Raw genomic sequence first — 23329 nt, 5'->3', positions numbered from 1 at the left:
TAAGTAAAAGTTTTTAAACATCAAAGTGAAGTATGTTAGAATTAAATGAAGTAGTGAAAGTAAAGTAGGTCAAAAAATGGTCACAATAGTGAAAGTATGGTATGTCCCAAAAGATCCAGAAAAGAGTGATAGTATAATAACATAGCAAAGAACCCAAACGCTGTAATATGTCTTTCTTTCTGAAATTTCAAAAATGCAACTCTGTTATTTAATGAATGCAGAGGCAGCGGGACACTCACCACACTACGAGTGAACTTCTCCAGAGAGGTGCGTCGGCCCTGCTCCGTTTCAGGCTGAGAGTCCAAGAAAAAAAAGAAATAGAGGAACAGTTCAACAATTAAAGTGTGTATGAATCTCACACAGCAGATGTGGTCCCATTATTATGGGTTAAAGGGAGGTGAGAGGACAAGTTTCTTTATTTTGTTTGACGTATTCTTCCTGTAAAAACATGGGTTTGTATTTTGAGCACAGTACAGGTAGGGACAAACCAAGTAAATAGATGAAGATGTAAAAGAAGACCTCTCATTCATGTCTCTATACAAAGCAACCTGGTGTTTGACTTCACACACATGTAGTGCATCAGAGATGTGCAGAGAAATTGACCTGTGGGACAAACACAGACAGACAGGCTTACTTTCTTCTTTGCCATCAGCAGGTCCTGGTACACGTTGGAGCGCAGGAAGCGTGTGTAGCTGTCACTTTTCATCAGTTTGTAGATGTGGTCCTACATGGAAAGAGGGGACGCAGAGAAAGAGACACATGGGTGCAAAGGATTCTCTACCATTGATGTTCAAAACTTAAGGAGACAAGGGAGAAACATGAACGCACAGAGGAGAAACATGTATATTTAACTTTCCCTTTCAAGCCTGTAACAGGAGAGGATTTTTGACAGAAACCCAGCAACCCCCAGACTCTTTATTCTCTATAAATCACTCCACAATATAAACCCATTAGTTGACATTGGTGAAGCGTGTAGGAAAGACAAATGGGGCAGGCAGCAGTGTGGGATAGAGTTTCTGAAGAGGCTCGCCTGACACTGATCACCTGGAGAGATATAAATTAACAGTGTGATAAAGCCGTTCTGAATGGTGCTAAGAATAGTTCCCTGTCGGTGCGAGGGAAGGTAGGGGAACTGAGCTTTGTTATTACTGTACACTCCATGTTACAGATCAGCTTCAATAGGATTGTACGCCTGTGTAAGGCAGAGAAATCCTGGTGCACGGAAAGACAATGGTACATTTAATTCAATTCAAAGTGCTTTACACAAGACATTAAAAGCATTAAGACATAGTAAACAAGAAACATATTACAAAATTACATTTAAAAAGCAAAGACAATACAAATTAAAGTATGGTCGAATAGTATACAGGAATACAATACAAAAATAAAAGTCTCCAGTATTGATTTTAGGAAATGTCACGCAGTATTTTGTTCTTTTCTCACACATACTGTAGGCTTTATATGTAGAGTATAAATCTATCGATCCGGCGGACGACATTCAGTGTTTTCTGCATATTAAAATCAGTGGGTGTTGTATTTGCGTGTTTTATTGAATTTCACTCTAGCAACACAGTTCAACCTTTAAGCTGACAGGTGGGAATAAGGAGAGAGGGAGAGACTGCATGGAATTTTAAATACATGCATTATTCTCTTTGCTTTCTCTAATGAATGTAATTTATAAACGGCACTTGTAGATAATGTTATTTCTGAGCGAGTTAATGAGGTTTTAAAGGGATCTGACCCAATTATTCCCCAACTTTATAATGAATTGTTTCAAATAAACTGTGTATTTTAAAGAAAGGTCCCTATAGCGTAGTATTGTTGTTTGTTTACTACCATAGAGGCCTAATGTTTCACTGCTCTGTGAATCATTTTCTAAACTAGTTTCCAATGTAATCCAATGCATTTTAAACATAAAGCACTACTCTTTGTTGTGTTTTCCCACCTGTGCGTCCTCATAGCTGTATCGCCCGGGGTCTTTCAGGTTCTGGCCCGTGCGTTCGTAGCTGTGCGAGTCCAGGTTGATGGAGCTGGGCGCTCCCTCCGCCAGGAACTCCGCCCAAATGTCCTGCGCCCTCTGCGCCACGTCCTGCTGCGGCCTCCTCTTCATGTCCTGCACCGCCAACCAGAACCTGCAACACAGAGCAAATTCACCTCTGATATAATCCGACTTTAAGAGTGACAAAACCAACCTGCTCTGCATGCAACGAAACACAATTCATTATCACTTACTGTATCTGCAAGAGATAAGGTACTTTTACAAATAGTTTGAACATTTGAACTGTTAATAATGAAATCATTTGAGTTGTTTTCGTTAAAAAATAAGCTTTACTTGAAGGACAAGTTTTGGGAGATTTATTCTCACAACTGTAATTAATATATGTCTTAATCAGTGTATAATCACCTAGACTGAACACATTATTGAGGTCTGTGTTTGAGCAAAAATGCAAACTGCATTGTACTTAAAATGAATAGCATGGTTTAAAAATACACAATAACGGTAAATGAAAATGAGCCAACGAAACTAAGATTTTAATTCAATGCAGATAAAGATGTACACAACTAATAAAGTTTTCCTGAAGAAAAAGTTGAGAGATAAAGCTAAAACTGTGCTGGATACTGTAAATATTCAAAGAGCTAAAGTGGGAAACCTGTAAAAAGAAGCCACCTTAACATTTAAAGGCACTCATTTTGAATAATTCACTGAGGCTTTTCCCCAGTGTGAGAGAGGGGAGCATGTCGTACACGGTGTTAAACACCAGAGGCAGCAGAGAGCCACAGAAGTGCCTTCAACATGAGTTAGTCTGTATTGATCTGTTGATTGCTCCAGAGATAAAACAGTAATATAGAGAGAAACACTCTGGGGTCTGCTTCTCTCTCTCACTCCGTTCCTCACCCGCTGTCACTCTCCCTCAGTAATGCTCTCCAAAAAGCTCCTTCATAAAAGCAATTAAAGGTCCGGAAACAGAAAAATAGAGAGGCAGAGAGAGAGGGGTCAGGAGCCTGCTGGGATAGCCGAGAGGTGATCATTGATAAGTGTGTGTGTGTGTGTGTGTGTGTGTGTGTGTGTGTGTGTGTGTGTGTGTGTGTGTGTGTGTGTGTGTGTGTGTGTGTGTGTGTGTGTGTGTGTTTCCACCCTCTGTAGCTCAGAGGTATCAACAACCTTCACGTTATCTCTCACAGTTTATACCCAGAAGAGTCTGAGGTCACTCTCCCCTCTCTCTCTCTCCCCCTCTCTCTCTCTCCCTCTCCGAGATGCTAATTAATCCACACACAGGTACGCATCACAAACACACCCAGCTGAATGTAGGCCGAAACACAATAGAAGTTAATGAATCTGTTCATCTCAATAAGGTGTGAGTTTATCATCTGTACTGTGAATCAATAATCAATAAGCAACAACATCATTACATAACACACGATATCAAAGCGCGCACACACCTATTTAGAGAGATGCTGTTTGTGAATGTGTGTGAGTGCATTTATTAGGGGTTTATCTCAGCGAGCAGTGATGGATTTTTACCTCCAAAATTAAGTTCAGGATTCAAAAACAAAGTTCAACGCAGTTTGTAAAGATTCAAGCAGCGTCTCGTATTGACTGCCCAGACATATTACACTCGCAACATCCATCACCAAGCAGATGAGAGAGAATATGAGAGAATCTATGTTTGCTGTCTATTGACTAGAAATGCATGTGTCATACATTTAGAAAAAACAAGTTGTGCATGGCTATTAGCTTAGCAGAGCATTGAGTCTCAAAGCAGAGGGAAACAGCTGGCCTGGCCCTGTCCAAGCACAAACAATAACATCTCCTAAGACTAAAGAAAGGGTGAGGATGGGAGTATAATGAACTCCAGTCAGAATAGCTGTCTTCCTGTTTTACGTCTTTATGCTAATTTCAGATTATTGAAGCCTGGCTCCAGCTCAATGTTCAACCCATGTATTGAGTGTTTGTGTTTAAAATACTTCTAATTTCTTACTCTACAATTAATACAATTGTGTAAAATCTTTAACAAGGCGTTAAAAAGATGTTCATTCGGTTTAAGGATAAAATATTTAATAGAAACAAGTTACAGGTTCATCTTGCTGAGAAAAACTTGAAGTGTATTTATACTTTCAAATGCAACAGGATTCCTTTTTTCCTTTACTCTTCTTGTTGTTCCTGGAAATTTGACGTTGACTTTTCTGTGGCTATCTGTTCTCATTGTGTTTAAAGTTCGAACAGTTTCTCGTGTTCTGGAAACAGGAACATCTTTCTTGTGATTTGTTCCTTCCCATGTTTACAAGTGGGTCGAAATGGTTTCGAACTAAATGTGAAAGACATTTTTTCTTGCTGTTTTCAGTGAATAAAAAGCTTCTGTAGACTCTTGCTCTCTTTTTACAATCTCACAAGTGAACATGCACAATAAAGCGATGCTCTACAGCTTTAAATGTACTTCTTGTCTTTTTTCTAATGCAGAATAACCTGTCGCTTTCTTCTCCACAACAAACACAGAATATGAAGTCGATAACCACTGTGTGCACCTCAGATTTTATGGCCGGCACAGAGTGTGTTCCTACAGGAATTGAATAGAAGTTTTTATGACATGGCAAAGATAAACATAACGTAAAAAGGTTTAGAGAGGATTATCCAAGCTTCTTATGTGCTCACCGCAGGTTTTCTGAGCTAAACTCTGACTCCAGAAACTTGAGGAAGAGCTCCTGTCCTGCCGGGTCCTTCAGCGCTTCCTCCAGAGAGAAACCCCACTTCTTCACCCGCTGCTGACTGGGCTCCTTTCTGGGAGAGATGGGAGATAAACGAGATTATCAACATCCAGCTGATGCTTAAACAGGAAGTCCAAGACTGAAAATAAATAATAAATGACACGGAAATTGTGAATACATGCTCATATTGTTGTTAGCGCTGACATGAGGAAGGAATAACACCTAAAAACCCGACCTGCCATCAGTCATCCAAGATCTCAGTGCTGGTGTTGACGTGAGACTGGTGTCAGGAAAGCTGCGCATTATGCCAACGTTCATCCGAAATCAATCTGTTTTAATCTCTGCAGGGAATATATTTCCTCCTATCATGCAATTAATCTATCCGTCTGAATTATTAAACTACATTAGGCACAATGATTATACGTCTGCTTTAATTAATTCCTGCATAATTCAGAACAGGCCGGGAGTGCAGAGCAAAGTGCAAGAGTTGAGAGCTGCGACTTTCCTCTCTACACAGAATACTAAACAAAATGAAACTACCTCCAACCCAAACACTCTGTAGTAAACACTTTCCAGTAATCAGGAAACAAAGTAATGTCAATTTTCAGTTAAAAAAGGTCAGATTGTGACGTCATAATCATCCCCTCCGCGTAAAAACGTCTCATTTGGATATTTGTTTTACTTAACATAAAAACATAACTATATAACTAGCACTCAAACCCATTGATAAGCTAAGGGGCGGGACATCTCTAAGCGGTTGACATATCACATCAGAGCAGACTGGGCTCTGGTTTCAGACAGAGGGTGAACAGAGGTGCTGCAGCACAGGCAGTATGAGAAAAATAAAGAGCTTATTGAACATTAAAGCATGGAGACATGTCCCAGGAGAGGCACAGAATACAAATATAAACCCCTAAAAAAGTGAACATTATAGTCCTCTTTAATTTAGGAGGAAGTGTCCATTGGATGTGAAACTGTCACGGTCTCTGGTTTTGTACCTGGCCTCCAGTTCCCAGAGGGAGGGGTCGTCGCTGGTCCAGGGATTAGCCGGTTCCTGAGCCGTCACAAACTGGTCGTAGTCCATGTACTGGTCAGTGTAGCTTATCAGACTGAGACAAACAAACACAACGCAGAGACAGAGGACCGTGCAGATTAATCATCAAGTTAAGAGAGAAAGTTTAACAGCGGTCATTTGTTCAATGAGATTAATATTTCCTGTTTACCTGAAGGCTTTCAGAGGATAATTGAGAAAATGATGCAGAAACAAATTGTTCAGCAGAAGCATCTGTTCTGATCAAAAGCTGAGATGTGAACCTCCTACCTCTCTTTGATAGTCTGAGATAAACACAAACCGAGAGACGCAGCGAAGGAGAAAATGCATCAACAACAGCAGGGCTCTGAAAATGTTTTACTGATCACAGACTCAACCGTAATTTAAGAATCTACTTTAACAGATTGTGATTTCTTTCCTACGGGATGTTAATCACTCTAGCGTTTTTAAATAAAAAACGTTGAAGGCTTTTGAATCAGACGTGTAGTTTGCAAACGAACACATAGCAGCACAATTCTACAGTTTTAGCAGAAGAAACTGAAATAGATACAACACTAAATCAAATGGAGGATGTCAGACAATAAAGACCAATAGTGTAGATGTAATGATTTGAACAAACATAAGAGACAAACACTCTCAGATCAATGCATAGTAAAGTATGAAACCACACGAGCCAGGAATCAGGACCAAGGACAGCAACAACCTGAACACAATCCATCGAATCCTGCGCTTAACTTTCAGAGTTGTGCACGTGTCAAGTTGCAATAAAGTAAAACTATATTTCCTCGCTGCCTTTAAAGCTTTGCACTTTAGTAGTTTGCATCCAGAGAATTACACCTCCAACCAAAAGAAAAGTAAAATCTGTTTAACTGGAAGTGAAGCATCGCCCTGTGTCCTAGTGTGCATCCATCAGATTTGATATTGCCTAAACGATTAGCTACAAAGGCTGTACATTATCATAAAGTCCTCTACGTAAAAGCTGGGTTTTTGCACACATAATTGTTGATATGAATCTGTACTTGTGCTTGGGATTCAATAATTGTGTCTTTACCCACATCTAAGACATTTATTCTACATACTTTTGAGACAAATTGAACTAAAGTAAAGAAAACAGGCTTCAACAAGCTGCTGTACACTCACATGTTTAGACATTTGTTCATATATATTTTCTCGTTTCAACCTTAGCTCAATCATACTGTATTAGCCCGATTACAGACAGGAAACATTTCAACCAACATGAGTATCATGTGCCCACTCACCCAAACAGTGATCGTACTTGAGAAATGACTCCCAATGTGAAGTGATTAAAAAAAGAAACGATGATGCTCGTATAATCGCACAACATGACTGATGTTGTTTGGCATGTTGTTGCTTGCAGTCTTTGGGGAGACGCACCAAACTATCCGCTCTGTTGAGCACAAATTAAACTCTGTAATGGAGTCAGGAGGTCAAAGGGTCAGAGAGGCGGAGCAGTAATCACAGTTTCTGCTCTACTGGAAGCTAACGGCCGTCCCGACTCACTGAGCTGAGGATGGGAACGACAGGCGGGCAAACAGAGGAGTGTCTGTGTGCGAGTGTGGACACAACGACAAGAAGTCCTCCACAGCTAAATGCAATTCAAAACAGGGTAAATGAAAGATTTGTGAGGCCGCAATACAGGTTCATTTCAGAACTGCAACTAAGGGAAGAATTCTGAAGTGACCACAGAGCATTTCACTCCAAAGATCTCCTCCGTGATGCAGGAGGCAATTTCAGATGAAAAGATTAACTATAGTAGCCTCTATTCTTCTTTACTCCATTGGCTGTGGCATAGATAGGAGTGACATGGATCTTGGCCTGTGCCTTGCCCTTTTACCCCTCTTCCAAATTACCAAATGGGGGAAAGGGAGGACATCCATGGAGAAAGCACAACCTACTAAACCCTGCAACCCTTACCCAAGGCAGCCCCCAACAAACATAGTAAAGTAAAGTCCTTCTTATATTCCCATTACTTATAAACCGATAGTGGTTCAGATGAGGTGAAACAACAAGTCTCCTCTAAACGCCACAGATATAATAAAATGGAAGCCAGCATCAACGTGTCTGATTATAGATGGTCATACAGAGCATGGGGAAAAAGGATGGTGTGTCTCCTGCACAAGGTAAGACATGCTTTTTGGATGTGCAGTATTCTTTGTGTGAGATTTCAGTTTACCTTTCAGCCACTTTAGACATCTTCATACGGTGACGATCAACCTGAGTGTTCAGGAATAAGATCTGAAAGAGGACAGACAGCAGTGTTTGTTTTGACTGATTGTGTACGAGACAAGCAAACAAAACGTCTTCAATTTTCCCAAACTGTGTAGGACAAGTATTGCTCTATAGCTACAACAAGAGAAAAATACCATGTTTGAGTTGGAACTGTTAGAGCCACTGTTTCTTATTATTAAGAGCTATTTTCCCATAAAGCCGGCTGCATCCTGTTGTCTTCTTGTTTTGTGGTGAAAATCAATCTCTCTCTGTGCTAGAAAGAAGCAGATCCTGCCAAACTTATATAAAGAGTGTACAATGCAGTGCAACGTCTGAGAATGTTCCCTGCAGTGCTTCAAATGAAATGCTTGTGGAGTTTAAATTATAGCAACTGAGAAATATAGAACTTTTTCTTTACACAAGTTCATCGCAGAGACTTCATGGTCACATCTTTACCTCTTTCTCTACGTCCTCTTTGGTGCCTTTCCTGCAGTGGTGCGAGGGAGTGTGTATGGGGCTCTGAGACTGTGTTCCCTCCTCCACTAAACCATACACCGACTGGGTGTTTGAACACGATGAGGGAGGAGAAGTAGGAGAGATAAAAGACTGATACCTTGTGTACTTATTATTGTCTTAAGGCACACACACAAGGGAAACATTTCAGTTATGATATGATCAAGTCATTTGTAAACAGGTAGCAGTCATTTAGGGTCTTGTAACATTCTGAGTACTTAATTAAGGACGTAATAAAACAATACAGATACTTTAATACCCTTGTCATTTCAGGCATGTACCTTCTTAACTCTATGGGGGTTCTTCATGCGCCTACATTTCCTGATGTCCATCTCTGTCGTGTTAACACATCCAGGCTGAAGGAAATATGAGCAAAGAAAGAGATGCTTTTAAATTCAGGTAAACCCAAGGAGAGCTGTGGAATATAGAAAAGAGGCAGTTTGTGGATTCATTACGAGGAAGAGGAGGTAGGCGTCTAAAATCTGCACAGACAGGCTCACCACAGGTCTATGGACATCCCAGAAGGCTCTCTCCTGGCTGTCGAGGATCTTCCTCTCGGTTTTATCCTTTTTCCTGTCGATCCTGCACATGAGATCAGTCAGTGTGAGAAATACGGCATGCAGCTCCCCTGGCATCAGCATTAAATGTAAAAGCAGTTGAATCAGGATGGAAGGATAAGAAGGGGAAAGAGACAGTCCTGCAGACAGATTATTATAAGTCTTTACGTTCATCATTTTCTAACAATATTCAAGCTCATGTGCTCAAAGCTTTTGGCATGGTGCATGCACGCGCCTCTGCACCAGATCCTGTGTGTGTGTGTGTGTGTGTGTGTGTGTGTGTGTGTGTGTGTGTGTGTGTGTGTGTGTGTGTGTGTGTGTGTACTGCTCACAACTACTGATGTGTTCATACTGCTGCACCTCGGCCTATTGATTTGCTCTCTGGGCAAATCAGAAGCAAGGACGGTATTCCTATGTGCAAATCTGATGGTTTGGTACTGTTGTGTGACTATTAGTCCACTACAGCATAGTTTGAAATTAACAGCGTTGCACATATGCTGATAGAATGGCATTACTATAGATGAAACCATTACATTTGCTACTAGAAAGTCACCAATTGGAAATGGACTTAATGGCTTTCACTTGATCTAGTGTTTCTTTTTACAGGCGTGAATCATCTGAATATTCTCTGGCCACTTTACTAAGAACACTTTTACAATCTAATGCAATCCAGTAAATCTTCTCTGTGATATAATATGCTTTTACCAAGTTGATATAGTCATATTTAAGTAAACAATATTCAAATAGAGGACCTGACAAAATTGTTACTCTTGAAACTAAACATCTAAAACGATTGGTTTAATCATCACGTCTTTTTTTGGGTTGCATGTAGAGATAAGAGTGTGAAGACTGCAGAGGTCTTGTGTATTTTGTCTGCATTTAAATGTATGAAGAACACTTTGAACAAATTGTAATCCACTGTTTATTTGCTAAAATAAATCTGAGGTATCCATCTTCTCTTTTTTATCCCTTCTGTCTCCAACGTTGTATGTGTGCGATAAGCATGCTGTCTATCATCGCGGGTCGATGAAATGCATCATTTTTGTTTACCTCAGAAACATGAAGCAGTAGACCTGCACTGCCCTGATAACACTGGATAGGTCATATACAGTGGGGCAAAAAAGAATTTAGTCAGCCACCAATTGTTCAAGTTCTCCCATTTAAAAAGATGAGAGAGGCCTGTCATTTTTATCATAGGTATACCTCAACTATGAGAGACAGAATGGGGAAACAATCCAGGAAATCACATCGTCTGATTTTTAATGAATTTATTTTCAAATGATTGTGGAAAATAAGTATTTGGTCAATAACAAAAGTTCATCTCAATACTTTGTTATATACCCTTTGTTGGCAATGACAGAGGTCAAACGTTTTCTGTAAGTCTTCACAAGGTTTCACACACTGTTGCTGGTATTTTGGCCCATTCCTCCATGCAGATCTCCTCTAAAGCAATGATGTTTTGGGGCTGTCGCTAGGCAACACGGACTTTCAACTCCCTCCAAAGATTTTCTATGGGGTTGAGATCTGGAGACTGGCCAGGCCACCCCAGGAGCTTGAAATGCTTCTTACGAAGCCACTCCTTCGTTGCCCTGGCGGTGTGTTTGGGATCATTGTCATGCTGAAAGACCCAGCCACGCTTCATCTTCAGTGCCCTTGCTGATGGAAGGAGGTTTTCACTCAAAATCTCACGATACATGGCCCCATTCATTCTTTCCTTTACACGGATCAGTCGTCCTGGTCCCTTTACAGAAAAACAGCCCCAAAGCATGATGTTTCCACCCCCATGCTTCACAGTAGGTATGGTGTTCGGATCGAGGGAGATTAGCAGTGGTCTTGTATGTCTTCCATTTTCTAATAATTGCTCCCACAGTTGATTTCTTCACACCAAGCTGCTTACCTATTGCAGATTCAGTTTTCCCAGCCTGGTGCAGGTCTACAATTTTGTCTCTGGTCTCCTTTGACAGCTCTTTGGTCTTGGCCATAGTGGAGTATGGAGTATGACTGTTTGAGGTTGTGGACAGGTGTCTTTTATACTGATAACGAGTTCAAAAAGGTGCCATTAATACAGGTAACGAGTGGAGGACAGAGGAGCCTCTTAAAGAAGAAGTTACAGGTCTAAAAGAGCCAGAAATCTTGCTTGTTTGTAGGTGACCAAATACTTATTTTACCGAGGAATTTACCAATTCATTCATTACAAATCCTACAATGTGATTTCCTGGATTGTTTCCCCCATTCTGTCTCTCATAGTTGAGGTGTACCTATGATGAAAATTACAGGCATCTCTCATCTTTTTAAATGGGAGAACTTGCACAATTGGTGGCTGACTAAATACTTTTTTGCCCCACTGTAAGTAATCCCATTACATGAGGGTTAATGGAGTCTGTCACACACACTCACTGCTCATGATATGGGATGTCACACATTAAGGTCAGTGTGTTGTTTGTGTTTTTTTCTTAAGGTGTGAATAACAATCGCTGCATGCATTGTATTTTCACAAGTTGCCTTGGTAACAGATTGCACTTACTTGACCTGGGCCTCAGCCTGCATGTAGATAAACTCCCACTTCCTGGCAAAGGCTCTCTGCAGCCTGGCGAGGTTCTCCTGTTGGAGAGAAAGAGAAACGGAAAGCTGTCGAGGTCGAAAATCTCCAAGGAAAAAAATCACATTAAAAATAAATAAATCAAGTCTTGAAAAACTGCACAGTTTAGACATTTTTCTGAGATGCACTGAGTGTCTTGCACATTTTAAACACTATTCCTTATTGCACGTTTTAATGCCTTGAATATCTTGTACTGTAGGAGAAGCTTGGGACACTTTTTGAATCTTAATCATCTTGAAAAGACACACAAATGTGACCTTTAAGAGGTTTTTCTGCCCCAACCTTGACTCGGATATCAATGCTAAGAAGTGTCAATACTAAAATCAATATTCAGAAGATTTGATCTGTGTAAAGATGGAAAATCCAGCACTCACCGCCTCATAATCTGCCAACTCCAGCCTGGTCTTGTTCTGCATGGTCCGCTTGCACAGGTAAATAGCTGTGAGAAGGAAAGAGGATATAGAGGACTCGGATTAATCAGCACACACACTCCCCTTCAACCAGGCATCTCAGATCCCCTACCTGCCTCACCTCCCATGGTTGGAGAGTGTAATCAGTTTTGCCCGTCCACCTCTGTGTTACTTTAGGATTATGAGGTGAAGTGTGAAGAGGCACTAAGCCCTAAACTCTTTCTGCCTCTGTGACAGCATGAAGGGCAGAAAGTGGAGCGGTGAATGAGGAAATATGTTGACAAGCCCTCTACAGAGCGGAGGAGTGCTACAGTGCAGAGGTAGGTTATTTGTACTTACATTCAGGTGTCCCATAAATACTGGATGTGCCCTTTTTTAAGAAAGTGCTTCTTAAGTAGATCTATTTCTTCCATGTGAACTGCAGTCATGGTTTAAAGTCTTTAGTCTTAGATCTTATGCAAACAAACATATTGCTTATATTGTTAAATGTCATAGCTTTACCTATTAGTCCCTATGTACTAATTCTACAGTGCACACCAAGTATTAACAATGATAAGCATCTATATAGTTTAGTTATTTTCCCAATATAAGAGTTACATTGTGGGAATTGAGTCAAGCTGCAAATATTCCCTTACAGTGACACAATTATTATTTGTCGCTAGGGCTGGGCGATATGGATGAAAACTGTATCACGATATAAGCGTTTCATATCGGTCGATATCGATAATTATTGATCATTTTTATGACCTATTTAAAATAAAGACCGGGAGAAAAAAATACTAAAATTAAACATTTTTTAATTAAACTTAACCTTCCTCTGTCCAGCAGTGGCTCAGTAAGTAGGGGCTTGGACTGGGAATCGTAGGGTCGCCGGTTCAAGTCTCCGAACAGACTAATATGGAAATTGGACTGCTACTTGGAGAGGTCCCAGTTCACCTCCTAGGCCCTGCTGTGGTGCCCTTGAGCAAGGCACCAGACACCTCCAGTCCCCCGTCCCCATTGCTCCCCGGGCTGCCCATTGCTCCTAGTACTAGGATGGGTTAAATGCAGAGGACCAACTTCACTGTGTGTGCTCTGCTGTGTGCATGTATGTGACAATAAAGAGGGTTTCATCCTCCGATTCTATCCATCTATTTTAATCACCTCAGTTATCAAGGCATCGGTACTGATGCCAGGTACCTCTCCATAGTGGTCTGCTGCTGCTTTTGCGGTGTTGCAGCGACAGATGTTGTTGGCCGTTGTCGAATAGGACTGTGCTCCAAGTGCTGGTGGACAGCTGGTTACCGGCAACGAACAACGAGCCTAGTCAGAGTCACAATGAGCATCCCAGCTACGGAGCCTAGATACCAGCGGCAAAGAAAGGTAACACTCTGGTTCAAAGCGGAGGGGACTCTTTGCTCTGGTTTCTTCCAACGAAGAAAAGAAAAATATTGAACGCATTTTTTTATTGATACTGATTACGTGCCTATCGCGATACATACTGTTATCGTTGTATCGGCCAGCCTTATTTGTCGCTGTAAGGGAAGTTTATTTATATATCACCTTTCAACACAAGGTAACTCAAAGCTTTACAAAAATGAACATTAAGAGCATTAAGAAATAGTGGATAAACAAGGATTTGTAGAAAGCATGTTTTGGGATTGATTCACATACAAGGTCCTTATATAGAGAAGTCTTCCAGTAAATCTAACAGTTATATTTGTAATTGTGTTGGGCTGAATTTGTAAGAGAATTGCCTCTATTTTAGCCTCAAACACGTTATAGTGTTGTGGATTGAATGTAAAATCAATTAAGACATAGATAGTGAACAGTTCTTTCAGCACTCCCACTTTACTGTTTTTATGCCACTCGATGATGCTTATTTTTTTCCTTTAAACACTATTTTAGAATAATCAATCTGATGACTTATCGCAAAAATGTGAAGGAAAGAAAATATGAAAAATGTAAATGTGTTTCTCTTACCATAGTCTGTGTTCTCAGGCTCCCAGCAGTTGGACGGCCAGAAATATGGAGCCTAAAGGAAAAAAGTGAGAAGGTGAGAGTGGGATATTGTGGGTAAACCAGTGGATAGTATTTCAAACACCGGGTCAAATCCTTGCAGCTGCATGTACACTTTCAAAACTTTCCGACAAACTCTGAAGAGATGACGACCTTTGTGAGATTGTTGTTTCGCCTCGAGACACATCACTTCACCTGATTGCTTCGCACCACTATGTGGGATGCAATCAAAATATTTGTATTGTTTCAGTATTGAACAGATTCAAGAACAGCTGACTCCTAATGCATTTTTTTCCCTGGTTAGAGGCATCCTGGGATGTTGCAGGGGCGTGGGAGTACTGCAGCAACACAACAAAATGAGTAGCAATGAAAAGCAGCAAAACAAACACCTGGGAAGCAGAATAATAAAACCAGCAGGAGAGGAACATATGCTGATAGGATGATGTTTCAGATACCTGTTAGGAGATTTGAATCGCAGTTTCAAAAGCTTTATAGTTGTTTCCACAAAAATAGAAATGGTTAATTGTTTTCCTGTTCCCGTTCCTCTTTGAATAGTTTTCCTGGAATATAAAACACTACTGAATGATCTTCATGAATCTTTTCCTGACGAACATCCCTCCCCTTTCTCTCTGCTCCTCTTGACTTCTCTCCCACTTCACTTTGAAGGAGGAGAACCAAGGTCAAAGCACGATAATGTGCACTGCCGTCTCCTTTAATTAAACTGCTCATCCAGCTCCGGTGGAAAAATCAGCCCTCCAACAACTCGCTGAATAGGAAGGAAGGAAGATGCTACACAGAGATCATTTTAATCTCGCCACGTGCCGCCCCGCCGTTCCCCACTGAGGAATGTCATAACATTGTTTCACATTTTTAATTAGGGAAGTTCTGGATAAAACAGTCTGGCTTAATGAATCTGTGACTTCAATGCCACAGTCTCATCTGCGAACAATGGAGGAGGAGTAAAATGTCAGCATGCTTCCCTTTGCTTTTTTGCCCCTTGACGAGGCTGTAACTCCACTACACTTTGTGTCTCAGTCAGGCTTTGGGTATCCTCTTACTCACACCAAACCCCCGCCCTGCTTCACTCGCTCGCTTGATGAATATTTGAACAGATCACCATTCATTTTTAATAGGGTCACAGGACCCCAACATAGTACTGAAGAAGCTGCAGACAGGGAATTTTCTCATCAAGATCGAGATCAGTGTGTTGTAATTCCCTAACAGAAGAAGTAATCTTAAGGTTATTAGGTCTTTATGAAATGTAAGCGCCTCCACGATCAGATTAACCTCTCTTTCTCATATCTCTCACACTATATTGCTGGATGAGGAAGGGATTACTTTGAGTCTAGGGCTGATTTGAAAGGCACAGGACATTGGAGAACAACTATGATTGTAATCCGTTTATAATAAAGGGCCATTCATAGAAAAGCCACCTTTTCTTTTGTCCCCATGTGTAAAGCTATTTTTCAGCAGCTAAGATGTCCTGGTGAAACCCAACATGATTCATAAAGGCTGTTATGTTTAACATCAACACAATTAAGAGTCAACAGACGCTATGCTTTGAGCTTAATGCTAATGTCACTCGGCTAGCATTCTGACAATAATTCAGACAATGAAGTTTATCATTTCCACCATCTGAGTGTTAGCATGCTACTGTTGCAAAGTAGCTCAAGACACAAAGAGCAGATAAGGTTGATGAGAATGAAATTACTTCTGGTATTTAAGGTTTTTGGTCAAGCACCAAAGTGTTGATTTTGAGGAGCACGCTAAATGAAAGAAGACTGACAGAAATATTTTGGCTACAACAAACATTTTTACTACACAGATAGGTCTGAGTTTGTATGTGTCTTCCTGTCTTAAAGTGATTATTGTTCCATTTATCTTTCTGTGTTATGTTGAAACAAAGCATTGAATATCTGGAACACTGTTAGTATTGTGCACTGAAAGTTAATCTATTTAAGGGTAAGACTAATTCAGCAAGTGTCTTTCCAAATGTAATCTTCGGTCACATAAAGAACTAAATACTACTCTTAGGAATGACCTCATAGTGCATGGAAATGTTAACAACGTTTTAAAAAATCAATGTGTTGGCCTTCATGGCAACATTTGATACACCACTCAGTATCAGGTGACGAAAGAGACCTTCAACAAAGAGTCTATTACATATTTCAGGATCGCTAACAGACAATGTAACCCTAAACCTATCAGATTAACACTGAGTATTGAACACTAGAAACCTAATTTTACAGAACTAACTTGGTTGCATGCTGATGATCAGTCTAGACTGGTCAATCATAACGGTCCCTGGTAGACGGCCACACAATACAGACTATAACACCACTGGGAAGTAATATCACTACTATGTGCAATATTTAATGTATTTACTCACGTTCTAACTGCCTGATACTACAATACTCAGACTGCAACACCACTGTTGAGAGATGGCTGCGTGCCATATACACTTTTTACACTTTAATACAGTCACTACAGTTACTTTGTATGTGCTAATTACTACCATAGAAGTGTACTACCCTGCGGACATCTCTCAGCGGTTGCACCTCTAATGTCTGCTACTCTACTAATATTATTTTTGCCTTAAGTCTGCACTCTCCCTTTGCTTTTAAGTAATTAATTTCCCCCGCAGTGGGACGAATAAAGGATTTCTGATTCTGAGTTCTGTTTAATCTAACTCGACATGATCTATTGACACTAACTGTTTCCACTTCTCCTGTGGCCTCCTCTGCTCACCTGAAAGCGGTAGAAGGTACCGTCGTCTTTGAGGGACAGGACGTGGTCTGAGATGGGGAAGAAGTACCCCTGAGCTGCGATGAGACTCCCGATGTGCATGGCCTCAGCTGTGACAGGACGAGAACAAGGAGGACTAATCACCCTCAGCTCTTCACATATTATCTGTGACACAATATCTAATGTAATCAATTAAGCTGTGGTAATACCAGGACATTGGCATTAAAATAGAAACGCCTGATGAACGAGCATTTGGAAATAACTACAATAAATGAAGGACCTGACGGAATATATGAATGTCCAAACATGTAAATGAATGTTTATTCGTCACGTTTAAAGTACTGTACTGTGGATTTCAGCCCAGGGTTGGTTTGACTGCGGGGAGGATGAACATGGATGACTCAAAGATTCAATGTCCAGGCTGTGGGATCTCACACCAACAATAAACACTTCTCTCCCACCACCATGCCTCGGGTCGGGTCAACACACAACAGATCGAAAGCAAAATATAGCCAGAGGTTTCTTTTGAAGTTGAGCTTATTTTTTCCTTGCTCATTCTTCGCTGTATTTGCCAATGTTGCCAACTCATGCAAACCACATTTTCTGTTAAAAGGTTCAAAAATCTTGTGTCGATTTCAAACATGGCGGTATGTATTTCATGCTCCTTAAAGATAACATTTAAAACATGTTTCTTTACGAGACATGAAGTGCTTACCACACACTGTTTGACCTTTCATAAACTGCGCTGTGCAAACATCTAGCTGTCATTTAAAGCAATTTCTCCACATGAAGATACATGTTTCCCTGTATTTCATATTGCACATTTATACAATTTCACAGTACATTTGACAGCCACATAATGGCCAACTCATAGGTTATGTGTGCCTGCAATAATCTAAAACAGGGAAATTCTGCGCCCAGTAGATTGAGTGCAGTATTTTGTTTTTGTTTGTAAGTAAAGCAGCTTTTGTTGTCATGGGAGGCTGTTTCATTTAATAAGGTCATTATTCAACAGGGTGTTTTCATCTGTCAGACATTACCTGGATCCTCTATGGCCAGGTTCTTCATCATCCATTGAACAATATCTGTACCTGAGACAGGACAGAGGGAAAAGACAGATGTTAGAAAGTGTATGGGGTCATAAAAGAACATGATCAAAAACAATTATTAAGGCAGTAAAAAATAAATGAGAAGGTTTTTTTCATCCCGCATCTTTTGAACCAAATGTAAATCATTAATTCACCTTTAAATAAAATGTCTTAATTTCTTAAACCAATTATATATAGTTTTTAAGAAATACACATTTTGACTTCCTTATCTCAAGGAGTTATCTTGAAACAAACAACGAGGAATAGTCGTTCTTACATTCAGAACAGCAATATTTAGAGTATCGATCTTTTAAAATAGGTAAAGAAGATACTAAACAGCTATGTTTAATGTCAGGGAGAGAATAATCTCATTTGTCCTTCTTCAGTCCCAGGGGAGTCGTGTTTTAATTCTCCATCATTCATTGGTTTTCTGGCCCCCGGCTCTCAGCTGCAAACATTTGAGCTGCTGTTCTACAAATCCATCCGCCGCTGGAGTAATTGCATTTATTGATATGCTCTGCTTATGGCATATTGAGCTGATGCATTTTCCATAAGTGCAAGGACACAGAGGGAAAGAAAAACGATAATAGCCTTTCTTTGTTTCCACCATTTGTTCGGGGTGTGTCAAAGCCTCCCACCGTGGCTCCAGAGTTTTGAAGTGATTCGGATTATCAATCGAAGGAACAGCAGCCAGCAGGTTTGTGTTGATATTTCCTTGCACACACCTACAGGCCCAGATCCACCGCAGCAGTCAGAGGTTGTTGTGCCTCGCTCAAGGGTACTTTGACAGTAGGAGGACAGCATTTACTCATTCTCCTTCCACACTCACTTTCTTTTACAAATGTTTAATTATGTGTTGTCTTCCCACTTTCCCTCCAGCTATGCTCCAGTAAGACACCGCTAAAAAAAACAAGAGCTGGAGCCTCGACAGAACCAGAATTACAAGCAGCCACAAAACACACGTGTTAAATATACACCTGGGATTGTTGTTTAAAATGTACAGACAGATTATGCAGTCATGCCTTTTTTTAAAGAATCAAATCATCTCCCAGAAGTTTCTTGAGAAGCAGAATGTTCTTTGGGAGAGATTAAAGGGAAAGTATACGATTTGTAAAAAGAAACTCAAGTATATATGAATAACGTATCTATTATCTACTATTTACTTTGGTCTCCATGTTTGTGAAAATATCACTTTTGGGATGTCCTACCAGAAAAAAAACAATGGCATTGCTCATATGTTTAAAGCTACTATATTACATATTGTTCCCTCTCAGAAACAAAGGCAGAAGTACTGTGGTAGGTCATGTATAAGACATCTAAACTGAATAAGTAAATGAAAACAAGAGTCCACTTTAACACAGCTGTTCGTTATGACTCGCACTTTTGACAGATTTCTACACTGCAGGGTTTTCCAGTCTTTGACATCTCTTTCTCCCTCTACTTCTTACCTGTGACAACACTGGGGATTTTGGTCATGAAGCTTTTGACAGTTCTGATGGGCACACCCTCCTCTTCATCCTGGATGAGAGTGACAATGTCTTCAATCTGCAGAGAGAGGCAGGCCGGAAGGGAAAGAGAGGGAGGTATGTTCAAATCAGGGCAGTGGTGAAACTTTAAAGCCATCCCATTTGAAGCAAGACATACTCAAAGATTAATGATGAAATACACTACATTCAACATTTCAATAAACCATCAGCAGATTAGATCTCTTTTACACTTTGCATTTTACACAGTATGTGCCATGTTTCTCAAGTAAGGGTCTGCATCCCTTTAGGTTGCATCTTAGCACTATTTTTACACCATCTCATTTCAATCATCATCAAGTTCAGCTTACTTCATTACAGCTTATTAAGACCAAAACTTCGAAAGCCGACCTTTCCAAAGAGGCTGCCTGTGAAAGAGAGACTCCCTCTGGTGTGAACTTTGAGATTTTACCCGTTGCAAACCATTTACATGCATTAAAACCTATATAACACACTACAGGACATTGAAAACCCTGAAAACCATAAAAGGGCCTCTTTAAATAAAAACATCAAGGAATGCTTTTTATGGGACTATAAAAGATGCAAAATACTGTAGATCCATCCTTTTTGTTACTGTACATGGTAAGAAATATCCACAAAAGTTACTACAGCAGCATAAAGTGGGAGGACCAATTCAAAACTGAGTCACATCAAATCCTTTGATATAAGCCGATGAGGTTCAGCAGGAGCAGCACGTGCCTTTGGGGTGATATCACAGCTGTACAGTTGTTAAATGAAACACGACGCCCACTTTGCACTGTAGTAGTCAGATCTGTTGTTTTGATTGCGAAGTTGACACCCCCTCTCTGCACAGATGCTTCTTTGTTTGTGTCAGAGAGTGGGATGTGAGAAGTTGGTCGCTCTGGAGACAGATATCACAAGAGTAGCACACAACAAAGCAGCGTTACCCTGGACCTAATAATGAAGAGGAAGAGAGAGGTGGCCACACATGTTTTTTTTTACAGTGTTCATTACTGCACATAATATGTCATCATGTGATGTGCAGACCCTTTCAGCTTTAAGAGTGTATTCATACACTAGCTGTTAGTGGAGTACAACTCTCACAGGCACCCACACCAGGTCAAAGAGTACTGCACACACTTCAACAACAGACTTAATGTGCAGTGCTTTAAACACGTACTTCACATCCTGTATGGATCTTCTCTTTGACAGATTTTGAATCATGAAAGATAAAGTGATATTTACATTTAAAAATGACATTGCTAATAGTTTCTGGTGCGAGTAGCATGTCAATTATGTGTATATTCATGTCCAGAAAATCAGAAACAGTATCTAGTAATCGTTTTATGCTTGATAATTTGACTGAGAACATGTTATTATTTACAGCACAAAACCTTTAAAGAGGCCCCATTATACCTTTATTAAAGGGTCTGTTGGTTTTTGTGCATGTAAATGGTCTGCAAAGGCTAAAATCTGTGTTCCTTCCAGAGGGAGTTTATCTCCCGCCCACTCCCTCCCTTCCCTGCTTGACACGCCTCCATTGGACTCCTTTGTTTACTTCTGTAACACAATGACATCACTATGTAACGCTGGAGCTCCAATACATTGAACATGATAGGCTAAGCACAGGCAGTAGAAAAATAAAGACATTTTTGAACATTAAAGCATGGAGACATGTCCCACAGAAGAGCCAAAAAATACAAATATGAACCTGGACATTAGCATAATATGGCCTCTTTAAGGAGGAAAAACCCAGTGAGTGAGTGAGTGAGTGAGTGAGTACTGTATATCTGCTATAGAGAAATTGAACTGCTTTAGATGAGCAAAGCAGCAAAAGCATATTTTACATAACAAAGCAGCTCAAATGCAGTTTTTTTTTTCCCGCTCCCACATCAGGACCATCAGTACGTTTCTAAGAAATATAAGGATTGGTTGTTTGGATTCTAATATATTTATAAAATGCATCATGCTAGAGTTATTTAAATGTTTTCCTTCCATCTTACACACCACCAATCTTTACCAGGATGAAACAGGTATTGCAGAAACATTGGAGATAAAGGACTAGGCAAAAGCTCTGGAGAACTAACTAATAAAAGCATGAAACAAAGCCAGTTTGTGAAACAGTGAAGAATAACTTTGACTCTCTGGATTTATAGAGGTGGCTTAAACCTTAAACGTGGTGGTTTTTCTTCGTCAGCTAAGTGCATTGCTCAAAGAATAAAAGGCTCCAAAAGCATATCACATCCACCTCCCAAGACAAGATGTTCCCAGCCAAGACTCAAACTGACAAGCCGTCTGCTTTTACCTCTCCGGCCATCAGTCTGCTGTCACCCTGTTCCTCTCTCTTGTTGAAAATAAACACATCCTGGCTGTCTGCCATAAGCAAGGGCACAGGCAGCTTCGGGCTCCACTTCAGAATCAATATAATAATACGATTCTAACAAGACCTTGATGGTCTGTGGAGACAGCTGCTCAAATTACTTTAATGGCTTCCGCTGTCATGAACAATTCACTCCTGCCCCTACAGTCAAAACGGGTTTTCACAACAGGTTTAACGACGGCTGACGACAGCTGACAGGATTTTAGGGAAATATTTGAAGATCACAAAATGCAGATTTTTTTATCTCGGATAAGGTAGAACAATTCAAATTCATCGCCTCCTGTGCCTCGGAGGATGTTCTCCTTCACATGGAGGGATCAACACTTTGAGTCATAGTTGCATTAGATTAGTCACAGTAGTCAGTATAAAACATACAGCTATATATATAAATATATGTTGCATTATTAGTCATACAAGTTTGCATCATCGCTGAAACTGTGGTTGGACAGAAGGAAGAAACTCAATATTCAATATCAAAAAATTAAGACCATCCTCACTGGGGAGTGGATTACAAATTGACGTCAAAACACCTTCCTAAAATGAAGGAAGCGACACACAATCAAAAGATAACTCAAGGAGCGTCACTTTGAAACTACACAAGGCGCTAAAATATATATCTCTTTTCCTCTTCTTTTGGGATGTGAGCCTGTGTCTCTGTTATAACTTTAGCTACAGTCTAAAGTAAGAAGATCCCATCAGATTTATTGCAAGCTACGCTATTCCCCCCCCCCTGTGGGATCATAGGCGTCTGATTACATCGCTATCACCACGCACGGACCAGCCAGTAGGCTGGCAGGCAGACGGGCAGACAGGAGGGTTATGGGGGGACAACGACTTTGGAGTTGATTAAGGTTTAATGATACCAGTGGGCAACAGGACGGCTTCAGCAGCAATGCTGATGCCATCGCCTCGGTCCCTCAGTGATTGTTTGAGTACTACTTATGCAAGGCTGAAAGAAGCATCTGATTGACAGCGAAGTGTATGTAGGAGAATAATATTCCCCCAAAGGCAAAGTAAAATCATCCTCAAAAGCTGATTAAAGGGAATTAAAGGAAGTATTAAAATTAAGGTTAAGCTATAAATACAACAACTGGAACAACTGAATAGACCCTCCTTTTGAATTCCTCAGCCTGAAACAGGAACAGTTATATATTTTTTGGTGATAAATGTGGGGATCTCGGGACCGATAAGGCCATCACTGCGGCTATAATTAAGAGGGTATACATCCTGCAGAGAGAGAAAATGTCAGCCGTGGCCCGGAGGATGTCTGCACAGGGATTCCTGGGTAACACATTTGGAGGGAAAGGAAACAAAATGACCTCCTCTGAACCATGCAGCTCCAAGCCGTCCACACAGGGACAGTTTAGCGATAAAGAGCAGACAGATTAATGGCATTCAAGTATCATGCAGGGGTTTTAATATTCTAGTTGTTTATTCGACCAAACAAGCTTCATTCCATTACGATTCATTGATTCTTCAGATGATTGTTGTGCATCAAGATATATTTTGAACCTGTAAAGACTGAAGAATATCACCAAGAGCAACGGTACAACTACAAAAATAACCATTAG

The 23329-nt window shown here is 40.4% G+C and overlaps 1 protein-coding gene across 3 annotated transcripts in view; it reads right to left on the bottom strand.

Moving 5' to 3' along the window:
- Positions 1-23329, bottom strand: part of LOC134876838 (regulator of G-protein signaling 6-like) — a 68558-nt gene that overhangs the window by 1732 nt on the left and 43497 nt on the right. For all 3 annotated transcript variants that reach the window (XM_063902012.1, XM_063902013.1, XM_063902011.1), the window contains 15 exons: positions 19343-19439; positions 17847-17897; positions 16810-16916; positions 14026-14077; positions 12028-12092; positions 11579-11655; positions 8998-9079; positions 8779-8853; positions 8441-8542; positions 7950-8011; positions 5703-5813; positions 4652-4777; positions 1946-2132; positions 635-724; positions 240-293 (listed from right to left, as the gene is read on the bottom strand). In XM_063902012.1, coding sequence (XP_063758082.1) covers positions 240-293; positions 635-724; positions 1946-2132; positions 4652-4777; positions 5703-5813; positions 7950-8011; positions 8441-8542; positions 8779-8853; positions 8998-9079; positions 11579-11655; positions 12028-12092; positions 14026-14077; positions 16810-16916; positions 17847-17897; positions 19343-19439 — 1338 coding nt within the window. The remainder of the gene's footprint in view (positions 1-239; positions 294-634; positions 725-1945; positions 2133-4651; positions 4778-5702; positions 5814-7949; positions 8012-8440; positions 8543-8778; positions 8854-8997; positions 9080-11578; positions 11656-12027; positions 12093-14025; positions 14078-16809; positions 16917-17846; positions 17898-19342; positions 19440-23329) is intronic.

This window comes from Eleginops maclovinus, chromosome 15 (genome assembly GCF_036324505.1).
Source record: "Eleginops maclovinus isolate JMC-PN-2008 ecotype Puerto Natales chromosome 15, JC_Emac_rtc_rv5, whole genome shotgun sequence".
NCBI classification, from domain to species: domain Eukaryota; kingdom Metazoa; phylum Chordata; class Actinopteri; order Perciformes; family Eleginopidae; genus Eleginops; species Eleginops maclovinus.
This window is presented reverse-complemented; position numbering and strand designations above follow the sequence as displayed.